We start from the raw sequence: 12,166 nt of genomic DNA, 5'->3' as shown, positions 1-12,166 counted from the left end.
TTGCTGAAGAAAGGTCTAGGCCCGAAACATCAGCTTTCCTGCTCCTCTGATGCTGCTTGACCTGCTGTGTTCATCCAACTCTACACCTTGTTAACTTTGTATCCATATTCCTACTGTCCCTATTATTACCTGACCTATAACTTTCTATACATCTATGTTGTGTAGCACTTGCTTTCTGAAAATCCATGTACACTGCATCAACAGCGTTATCACATCAAGCCTTTCCATTACCTCTTCAAAAACTTCAGGTTATTCAAGTGCAATTTCCCCTTCAGTAGTCAGGGCTGATTCTTCCTAATCAACTCATCCTTTTCCATGTCACTACTAATTCTATCCCAAATAATTGTTTCTACCCCACTGACTGATCAAAGAATGAGGGGTGATCTTATTGAAATATATAACATCCTGAGGGGGCTTGACAGAGTAGATGTTGAGGAAATATTTCCATTAGTGGGGGAATCTCAAACAAGGGGACATAGGTACAAAATAAGGGGAGACTCATTTGAAACTGAGATTTGAAGGAATGTTTTCTCCCAGAGAGTCTGAGATTCTCTACTCCAGAGAGTTGTGGAGGTTAGATGACTGGAAGTCTTTACAGAGAAGGCAACTAACTTTTTGAAATATCAGGGAGTTGAGGGCCAGGCTAAGCAGGCACAAGAGGAGTTGACATGATATTGTTGAGTAATGCAGCAGGCCTAAGGAGCTATATGGCCTAGTCCTGCTCTGATTTCTTGGCCTGTAATTGCTTGCTTATCTTTATAACCTTTCTTGAACAAGGCCATAAAGTGTGAAATTCTCCAGTCTTCTTGCACCTCCCTGAGTCTATTGAAGACTGTAAGATTATGACCAGTGCCCCTGTAATTTTCACTCTTTCGTTCTTCAATATCCTTGGATGCATCTCATCTGGTCCCGGATCCCTGCCAGCTTTAAGTACCAACAGTCTATCCAACATCTCTTCTTTCTTTTGAACCCTTCCAGTGATAGTTTCCTCCTCTGTTACCATGGCCTGGGTAACGTGTTTGAGGTAACAACATTGTGTTGTAAAGTAGTTATTAATGAGGCCAATATCTTGAGACATCCTTTTGCAATGGGTGGAGTGGTAGTTGAAAGTCACTTGTGAGCTGCTTTACAGTCAGGGATTTATGCCATCTAGTTTCTCAGGTAAGGGGTGAATTGGGGGTAGTATAGAAATGAGGCATGTCTGACTAATAAGGGATATCCAAATAAAGTTTGCTGCTGCTCAATTGTGAGATTCGAAAGTTGTTGTTTAAAGCTTCCAAGGAGAAAAATTGGGAAAGTTTTTTCAAGACATTGGCAAAAATAGAATCTCTTTCTCACCATTTTTTTTCCAAAGTATCACAATTGCCCACACACTGTTCCAGGGAGGGGAAAATTCCACCTGAAGAAACAGCTTCATTCATCCATGTTTGGTGATGATACAAACTAACTGAGGATGTAATCTGTGTGGAGCTGATGGGCTGCAGCAAGATATAGACAGATTAAGTGACTGGGCAATAATGTGGTAGATGGAGAATGATGTGGGTAAGTGTAAGGTCCGTTTTGGTATTATGAACAGCAGAGCCAGATATTCTTTAGAAGGTATGAAACTTGTAAATGTTGCTGTTCAGAGGCTGTTATACAGTCATATAGCACAGAAACTGACCCTTCGGTCCACACTGACCAGATATCCTAAACTGATATGGTCCCATTTGTCAGGATTTGGCCCATATCCTGCTAAATCTCTCCTATTCATGTAGTCATCCAGGTGCCTTTTAAATGTTGTAATTGTCCCTGCCTCCACCACTTCATCTGGCAGCCCACTCCATACACGCATTACTCTCTGCGTGAAAAAGATACCTCTCAGGTCCTTTCTAAATCTTTCCCCTCTGACCTTAAACCTATGTACTCTAGTTTTGGACTCAACTACACTGGGGAAAAGACCTCAGCTATTCACCCCATCCGTGCCCCTCATGATTTATAAACCTCTATAAAGTCTCCTTAGCCTCAGCCTCCAACACTCCTCTTATGAGGGTTTCAGCTTTTACCACTCCTACAGGCAGGGAGTTCTGGATTCCCACCACATTCAGGGTGCACTACACCCTCAGTACTGCACTGGTATATCTGTTTAAATTAAAGTACAAACCATGGACTCTATTTACACAACTCACTTGTGCGGAAAAGTGGCCAACATCATCAAAGACCCATCGCACCCCGGTAATGATCTCCTACAATCTCTTTCATCAGACAGAAAGTATAGAAGCCTGAACACACACACAAGCTGTTTCAGGAACAGCTTCTTTCCGGCTGTTATCAGATTGTTGAATGGATTGTAGCCTCAAATAATGTCACCTACAATGTAACCTGTATGCCTCTAAGTCTTTTTGATCTGTACATCCTTTGCTTGCTGTGATCTGCCTGTACTGCTCGTAAACAAAGCTTTTCACTGTATTTTGGTACACATGACAATAAATCAATCAAATCAAATTGAAATTAGTAATTGGACTCAGAGACAACAGTATTACTGATGAGCCACAGAGCTGAGCTGTCCTGAAGTTTCTTCCATGCCTGCAAGTTTACAAAGCGACAGTTTCTTAGGATTTTATTTTGTGCAAATTCTGTTGACTATATTAAAGCTCTCTTGACTGTACTGAACTTGAGTGTTGTTGAAGAAAGAGACACACTGTCAGAGCTTTCCATCTCACATTCATCAGAACACAATCACAAGAATGCCAGAACTCCAAGAGAACAACAATTTATACTGCATGACAAAACCTGTCTATATCTTATATATTTGTATACAAAAACAACATCCTCTTTACTGTTAATCAATTACTTCCTTTGTGATTCTTCTATTTATGGAAAGAAATCTGAAGAAACAGTTCCTTCAAGTAAAATATGCAGACAAGAAGAGGGAGGAATGGTTGGATATGGAATCATAGAACCAAAGAATTTTACAGTACAGAAGGAGACTAATCAGCCCATTGTCTCCATACTGGCTCTTGAAAGAATTACCCAGCTAGTCCCAATCTCCAGCTCTATCACAGGAGCAAGAGAAATCCAATTACTTGGCTGTGTGTGTGCACAAGTACTTTAGGGGTGCAGGACTAAGAGTGATATCAGGAGGAGCATTGCTTTTTGATGAGGGTTTAATCTGGAACTGCTAAATGACTGGAGTTAAATCCGGGCTGTAACAGATTGGCTGTTACATGAGTTCATTGGTAAATTGAGCAGACATCTGTATGACAGAGTTGCTGGTGGTCCACCCATTGCAAAGGGATTGAAGGGGGTTTTCTGTTCACTCTCCACAAAGGAGAACACTTATTAGGCAGGGTTACAATGGCTAATAAATCCTCTCAGTCCTTGAAGAAAATAATCTGAATAGAAACCAAAATAATTGAGGGTCAAGGTAGATGTTCTCTTGCCACTGAGGATGAACTCAATCCGTTTCTTTCTTTCAAGACTCTCTACTGTTTCTGTCTGTGAAAGGAATGTGGCAAGTTTCAATCTGTTGATTTTATCAAATCATCACCCCGGCATACAATCCATCATTAAAAGGACTGTGCGGTAAAACACCACTTCAGCTAATTGGAATAATCCTCTGTCGAGTCGTGTGATTACTGTGCTCCCAGACCAGGGAAGTACAGATAATTATAGTAATTCTCAGACATTCAGAAAGCAGGATAAATTCAAAAGCTTTGAAAGCTGTGAGGAAATGGCCAGTGCACATGGCTATTGTGCATATTTACTGAAAAGAGTTTGCAAGCATTGGTTGGCTATCAACATACTTTTTGTTGTCATCATCATCGGTGGTTCCTCACAGACGAGGAAGACTCTCTTCCACTCTCAGGGTGAGTCTGTAGGTGGCTGTATGGACCTATATGGCTACTGCAGGCTCTGTTACACTTGGGGCAGGTGGTGGTCATGGGAAGGGGTGGGTGAAGTATGGGTATGATAGCACCCTCCTTTCGCTGCTTTTGCCTGGCTTCCACATTTTCCCAACGACAAGCCTCAAGGTGCTCGATGCCTTCCTGGATGCTCCTCCTCCACTTTGGATAGTCTTGGGCCAGGGATTCCCAGGTGTCTGTGGGAATGCCATACTTCACCCTTGAGGGTATCCCTGAAGCACTTTCTCTGTCCACCTGGGGCTTGCCTGCCGTTTTGGAGCTGGAAGCAGAGCAGCTGCTTGGGGAGTCTCGTGTCAGTCTTGTGGGTGGAATACTCAGCCCATCGCAGCCAATCAATGGTGGTCAGTGCCTTGATGCTGAGGATGTTGGCCTGGTTGAGGACACTGGTGTTGGTGCATCTTCCTTCCCAGCGGATTCACAGGATCTTGTGCAGGCAGCTTTGGTGTAACTGCTCCAGTGCCTTGAGGGATGTGCTGTAGATAGTCCGCGTCTCAGAGCCATATACGAGAGCGGGAAACACCACAGCGTTTGTGTTGTATTATGGGAGGCTGCACTCTAAATGCCACAAGATATTGGGACCATTGCTCTAAGCCCCCACGAGGGATTTTCTGCCTGTATGAATTCATCTGACTACATTTTAATTTAAATATATTTAGAATAAAAATAGATTAAAACAAACATTACTACACTTTTTAATGAGTTGGTTGTAGAATCCTAAATCATGATAACTATCTCACACCACGATTGTGCTACAAATCCTACTCAATATTTTTTCCTTTGTGTCCAAGTAATTACAGCAAACAAACTTTTTTAAATTAATTCAACTACTAGTCTATCATATTATTGTTATGTACAATTATGGAGTTGTATTCCACAATCCCCTTTATTTGTCCATTGGCAGAAACTGTGATGACTTATCTTTAATAGATCATTGAATTATACAGCACATGAAGAGGCCATTTGGCCCATCAAGCCTAATCTGGATCTTTGAAAGATCTATCTAATTCCTCTCACTTCGTTGCCCCAAACACGATTCCTCTTCAAGTATTTGTTTAATTCTCATTTTTAAAGTTCCTATTGAATCAGCTTCAAACTATCCTGGGCTTCCTCCAGTGTCACAATGACACCACCCGCAAACTGGAGGAGCAGCACCTCATTTTCTGCCTCGGGAGCCTACAGCCTGATGGCCTAAACGTGGATTTTACCAGTTTCAAAATCTCCCCACCCTCGCCCTCATCCCACGACAAACCCTCCCTCTCATCCCCACCTTCTTGACCTGACACAACCTGTCCATCTTCTCTCCCAGAGATAGTAGTTTTTTTTTCTGATGAAGGGTCTAGGCCCGAAACGTCAGCCTTCCTGGTCCTATGATGCTGCTTGGCCTGCTGTGTTCATCCAGCTCTACACCTTGTTATCTCATCTTCTCTCCCACCTATCCGTTCCCCTCCCCACTCACTGACCAATCCCCACCACTCCCTACCTGCACTCACCTATCACCATCCCACCTACCATCCCCAGCCCCACCCCTTCTCTCTCTATTTATTTCAGAGGCCCTTCCCCCTCTGAAGAAGGGTCCTGACGCGAAACGTCAACTTTCCTGCTCTTCTGATGCTGCCTGGCCTGCTGTGTTCCTCCAGCTCAAGAGCTAATCAGATTTGGAGTAATCATACAAACACATAGTTGAAGCTAACTAATTATAAATAAACAGGTTAGATACAAACCTGTTAAAAACAATTTACATTTTGGTTTATTTCCAATTTGTCAAATAATTTGGCAGTTTTAAGAAAGTACTGCCTCTTAGTGGAAAAATGGAATTATAATACGCTGAGATTAAAAGAGCACCTGAATATGCTCACACTGAAGACTGGGGCTCAATGTATTAAAGCAAATTTTGGTTACAAAATAACGTTGAACAAGGAATTGTTATGATCCCAGATGATAGTGCTCCTGAACAAATCAGATCCCAGAATGAAACCTGGCTTGATAGATCCTAAGTTTAAATTTTTTTTAGTTAGCTAGCATTAATTCATTAAACTATTCATGAGGCTACAGATATTCCTTAATAACAGATTGCAAGTTTATTGCAGGAATGAGGAAAAAAACAAGTGATGTAGATATAGAAGATAGAAGACAGTGGCTCAGTGATTAGCACTGCTGCCTCACAGTGCCAGGAACCTGGGTTCAATTCCACTCTCGGGCAACTGTCTGTGTGGAATTTGCGCATTCTCCTGTGTCTGCGTGGGTTTGTTTGGTTTCCTCCCACAGTCCAAAGATGTGCAGGTTAGGTGGATTGGCCATGCTAAATTGCCCGTAGTGTTCAGGGATGTGTAGATTAGGTGGGTTATAGGAGGATGGGTCTGGGTGGGATGCACTGAGGGTCGGTGTGGACTCGTTGGGCCAAAGAGCCTGTTTCCACACTGTAGGGAATCTATGATCTTAACATAACAGCAAAATAAAGTTTCAACCTGTTTCTCTACATTATCTGTTAATGGTCTCAAGTGCAGCGAGATTATCGTCCTATTTTAATTCTTTCAGTTTCTGCTGAGCTGACTCCTTGCAGTTTTCTTCCCATGGACTGTGGTGACAATTCTACAAATCCTTTCTCTGAATCTGTGGACATAATTCTGAGGGCCTAAACTTTCTCAATTCTAATAATTTGAAGACTTCTGTACAAACTGTCCTGGTTTGGAAATGCCACGGACTAGAAGACACTTCTGCTAAACTGACTGGCTCCACTGAACTGTACTTGTTTATTTCTTTCTGAACTGAACTGAAAGTCTGCTCTGAAATTGAAGCAAAACTAATGGCTTTGTTCTGTTTACTCTGTCTGTCCTAAACCCAGTAAGATAAACATTTTGTCCACTAACACCACAGGAGTGCATGAGGCAATTGACTTAAGTCAGATTCTTAGTAATTATGTATTTAGGCCACTGTCTAAATGATTTTCTGACCTTTTTAAAAATAAAGTTTTCACAGAACTGACCAAATCACTCAACTTCTTTTTTAAAATCCAATTTCCAAAGATGATACCTACATATAGATTACACACCCTTCATTGCAGAATTAACATTCAGACAGGAATTTTATAGTGACCTGAACAGCATGGGCTAAAGTTAGAAATCTGGGAGAATTGGGTGAGAAGTTCAACAGGCCTTACTCAACATCGGGAGCAAAATGTTGCATTTTCCAACAGATTACTCGTTGTTGAGACTAAATTGAGGGGCCTGTAAACAGGGATTATTGTTTGGTGTCAGCTGATCTTAGCTCATTAATATTGAGCTTTCTTTCCTACCACCCACTGCAAGGAAACTAGAAGCCAAAAATTCTCGACATGAAAGTCTGAGTGGGAACCTGGTGACTCTAACTTGCTGCCTGCCCCTCTGGAAATGGACAAAATTGGACAACGGCTGTTCTTGTAAGGCACATGAAAAGATAGCATACAAGTACAGCAAACAATTAAAAATGCAAGTATCATGACAGGTCAGGCAGCATCCGTGGACAGACAGCAGGCTAGCATTTCGAGTCTAGATGGCTCTTCGTCAGAGTGACACAAGTATCATGTTCGTCCTTATTGCTGAGGGAATGGAGTATATAAACAAGAAAACCTTGCCACAATTGCCTAAGTCTTTTGTGATAGCATATCTCTTGTGCATTACTTTGGTCTCCATGCACTAGGAATGATTCACTAATATTGGAAGCAGTAACTGATGGGATGAGAGGGCTGTTCCATGATGAGATAAGTCAAACAGGCCTATACTGTCTGGTGTTTGGATGAATGAGAAATTACCTCATTGAAACATACAAGACTTTGAAGAAGCTTGACAGGGTAAACACAAGGGCACAGTCCACAGAACAGTGGGTGAATCATTCAAGACTTATGAGGAATTTCTTCACTCAGAGCATTGAGGATCGATGGAATTCTCTACTCCAGAGGATTGTGGATGTTTCATCACTGAGTATATTTAAGGCTGAGACAGACTCTTAGAGAAACAAGGGAGATGAGGAGCAACCAGGAAAGTGGAGTTGAAGAAAGATTGCCTGTGACTGTATGAAAGGCAAAGCAGGCTGATCATCTATCCCTGTTGCTATCTCTGATGCTTTTTGCAGATGCTTGTCTGCTTAGGTACAAATTCAAGATTCCATGGTTAACATTCTTCTCTCAATCACATCACCAAATAAAGATTAAGTAATTATTAATCACAGTACAGTGTGTAAGCAAGATTCTTCTTACATTTTGAATGACTGCCCACCAAAATAATTTAGATGAGGTTGATGGAGATCTTCCTGAGACCTGTGATATGTAGGTCAATATGGGTGTTTCAATGGAATCACAAATACAGTTAACACCATGTATACACTTGGATGCAGCATGTGACAGAATTTGCACTGGCTCCAAAAACTCATTTAGCTCTGAGCCGAATAGGGTTACCCAGCAAAATACAAACACTGTTTTTAATAACAATAGCTCATGAAGCACTATTCAACTTTTAAAAGTTTATTCTTTCATGCAATGATAATGACAATATTTATTGCCCGGAGTGCAGTCAAGAGTTAACTACATTAATGTGGGTCTGGAGTCACATTTAGACCAGACCAGGTAAAGATGGTAGATTCCTTCCTTAAGGGGCATTAGTGAACCAGAATGAATCTTATTTAAAAAATGATAGTTTCATGGTCACCATTACTGAGGCTAGTTTTTATTTTGCATTGATTTTGATTCACTGATTGAATTTCAATTTCAATATCTGCCTTGGTGGGATTTGAACAAATGGCCTTATAGGATTTCCCTGTCCCTTTGGGTTACTAGTCCAAAAATATTACTATGACCCCACCAGCTCTTCACTTCACTTCTCTCTTCACTTACTCTCTGTATATTAATGTCACTAGCAAGGGTGACATTTATCACCCATCTTGTGTTGCCACAAAAAAATGATGATAAGCCTTCTCCTTCAACCTTGGCACAACATACTGTTTTTCAGTTCTAGGAAAGCACAGTGCCATAAAAGTCCATCTGTCCACCTTCCTGATCTAAATCCTATTGCACTTTCACATTTTTAATAGTATTGAGTTTTACAGTTTGCAAATTTGAGGTGAGGAAGGATGGAGCTTAATTTGCTGGATTATCAGCAATCCTTCTGTTGACAGCTACACACTGAAAATGCATAAAGATCAATCAGGTATCCCCTGGCTGAATTCACTCCCTGGTCTTAGAACATAAAAATGTGAGAGGGAGGGAAATCAATCAATCATAACACAAAGTATGGGCCACTAGATGTTATTCTGTTATTCAGATGATGAATTCAATTGAGCTTTCGGGCAGTATATTTATGCATTTTCTGACAATTCTAGTGTGTTTTTGCACAGACTACCAGGAATTTGATTAATCGTTTGCAGAGTTCTATAAAACAAGCTGAATAAAGAGAGATAGTAGGAGCTGCAGATGCTGGAGAATCTGAGAAAACAAGGTGTAGAGCTGGATGAACACAGCAGGCCAAGCAGCATCAGAGGAGCAGGAAAGCTGACGTTTTGGACCTAGACCCTTCTTCAGAAATGGGGGAGGGGAAGGGGGTTCTGAAATAAATAGGGAGAGAGGGGGAGGCGGATAGAAGATGGATAAAAGAGAAGATAGGTGGAGAGGAGACGGACAGCTCAAAGAGGCGGAGATGGAGCCAGTAAAGGTGAGTGTAGGTTTTCCCTCCCCACCCTTATCTGCTTTCCGGAGGGATCACTCTCTCCGTGAGTCCCTTGTCTGCTCCACACTCCTCTCCAGCCCCACCACACCCGGCACTTTTCCCTGCTACCGCAGGAAGTGCTACACCTGCCCCTACACCTCCCCCCTCATCCCCATCCCAGGCCCCAAGAAGACTTTCCACATCAAGCAGATGTTCACCTGCACATTTGTTAATGTGGTATACTGTATCCGCTGTTGCCGTTGTGGCCTCCTCTACATCGGGAAAACCAAGCGGATGCTTGGGGACCGCTTTGCGGAACACCTACACTCGGTTCGCACTAAACAACTGCACCTCCCAGTCGTGAACCATTTCAACTCCCCCTCCCATTCCTCAGACGACATGTCCATCCTGGGCCTCCTGCAGTACCACAACGATGCCACCCGAAGGTTGCAGGAACAGCACCTCATATTTTGCTTGGGAACCCTGCAGCCCAATGGTATCAATGTGCACTTCACAAGCTTCAAAATCTCCCCTCCCCCTACCGCATCCCAAAACCAGCCCAGCTTGTCCCCACCTCCCTAACCTGTCCTTCCTCCCACCTATCCCCTCCTCCCACCTCAAGCCCCACCTCCATCTCCTATCTACTAGCCGCCCCCTTAACCTGTCCGTCCTCCCTGGACTGACCTATCCCCTCCCTACCTCCCCACCTACACTCACCTTTACTGGCTCCATCCCCGCCTCTTTGACCTGTCTGTCTCCTCTCCACCTATCTTCTCCTTTATCCATCTTCTATCCGCCTCCCCACTCTCCCTATTTATTTCAGAACCCCCTTCCCCTCCCCCATTTCTGAAGAAGGGTCTAGGCCCGAAACATCAGCCTTCCTGCTCCTCTGATGCTGCTTGGCCTGCTGTGTTCATCCAGCTCTACACCTTGTTATCTCTGAATAAAGAGAGTCCAGCTTTTGAAATATGGGAGGCCAGAGGGAGAATTGGTAAAATGAATTAGTAGTTTAAGTTTATACCTTGCTTGATGTTTCCTTCCATTAAATTAAAGACACCCAAAATCTTTGCCTTTTTACGCATAAGGTTTTTATTTGGTAAAATTGCCTTTCTTAAAATTTAGCAGTGATATTTTTCAAACAACCTCTCTTACTTTGGTGAAAGATGGAAGATTTATGGATAATCCATTTACGATGGACGGCCACCCGCTGAGGAAACACAGCTCTCCAAAAACTCAGCAAGGACATATCAGCCTTGGAGGGGGCGCAGTGCAGATTCACAACATAAATAGGGCGTATAATAATGTTTCTATTCAAATAATTATCCATGGCAGATGGTGGAATTTGAATTTAATAAATATCTGGAATTAAGAGTCTAATGATGAACATGAATCCATTGTTGATTGTTGGGAAAAACCCATCTGATTCACTAATGTCCTTTAGGGAAGGAAACTGCCATCCTTACCTGGTCTGGCCTACACGTGACTCCAGACCCACAGCAATGTGGTTGACTCTGAACTGCCCTCTGGGCCATTAGGGATGGGCAATGAATGCTACCTAGTCAACTATGCCCTCATCCTGTTAAAGAATTTAAAAAAAATTGAATGATCCTGTCTCCATCACACTTCCAGGCAGTGCATTCCTGATCCTAACTACTCACTTTGTGATATAAAATCTATCTCAATGATATTTGCTGCTTTTTAAAATTACTTTAAATGTCACTTTTTGTTCTTGATTCTTTTACAAGTGGGAACAGTTTCTCCCTATCTGCAGTTGTCACAGTTTTGTAAACTTCTATGTACATCTTCTGTGAGCTTCTCATCTCCAAGGACAATAATCCCAACTTCTCCAGTCTATCTTCAGAACTGAAGGTTCTCAAACCTGAAAACATTCTTGTAAATTTTTTCTGTGCAGTTATATCAAAAACTGTTGCCAGCAGTTCAAGAAGATGGTGGTTGTACATACACTCCAATGATTGCAATAGTTCATGAAAACAACTCACTACCATCTTCTCAAGGGCAACTAAGGGTGGTGAATAAATGCTAGCCTAGCCAGCAATGCCCACATCCCACAAATGAATAAAAGGTCTACCACTGTCTTCTTGGGGCAAATAAGAACAGACAATAAATGTTTGTGATGACCACATCTGGAGAATGAATTTGAAAATTAACAGACAACACCATCACCATCACACACAAAGGCAGCAGGAGAAATTCCTGTTGGCATCACCTATATTGAAAGAACAAATAAAAACGTTGTGTTTTGCATTTTGATTGTCCCTGTTCCACACTCATAGTATTTATATGATCACTGAACTGATCATCAACTGAAATTATTTAGTCTGTCAGTAAATGATTATTAACTGTTCCCATTCAGAAGGCACTTTTAATGCACTTACCTAAATGTGTAATTTTGCGTTGAGGGCCATTGCTAATATGCAAGGCTTGTGTTAGACAGGGTACGAGGACAACAAGGGTCACAATTTGTCCCAGCATCTTCAGCAGAGTTCCATCATGCAATTCCAAACATCCCCTCTTCATTCTCTTATTTATATAAGTGACGGGCATGCAGGGACCTTCATGTGACTCCAT

The 12,166-nt window shown here is 42.2% G+C and overlaps 1 protein-coding gene across 1 annotated transcript in view; it reads right to left on the bottom strand.

Annotated features, from left to right (window-relative positions):
* The window catches only part of LOC109918262 (elastase-1-like), a 23,490-nt gene extending 11,324 nt beyond the window's left edge, over positions 1-12,166 (bottom strand). Inside the window, 2 exon segments of the mRNA XM_020518167.2 lie at positions 11,147-11,227; positions 11,974-12,166. Of these exon segments, the coding sequence (XP_020373756.2) occupies positions 11,147-11,227; positions 11,974-12,166 (274 nt within the window).

The sequence above is a fragment of the Rhincodon typus genome, chromosome 34 (assembly GCF_021869965.1).
Source record: "Rhincodon typus isolate 14 chromosome 34, sRhiTyp1.1, whole genome shotgun sequence".
NCBI classification, from domain to species: Eukaryota; Metazoa; Chordata; class Chondrichthyes; order Orectolobiformes; family Rhincodontidae; genus Rhincodon; species Rhincodon typus.
This window is presented reverse-complemented; position numbering and strand designations above follow the sequence as displayed.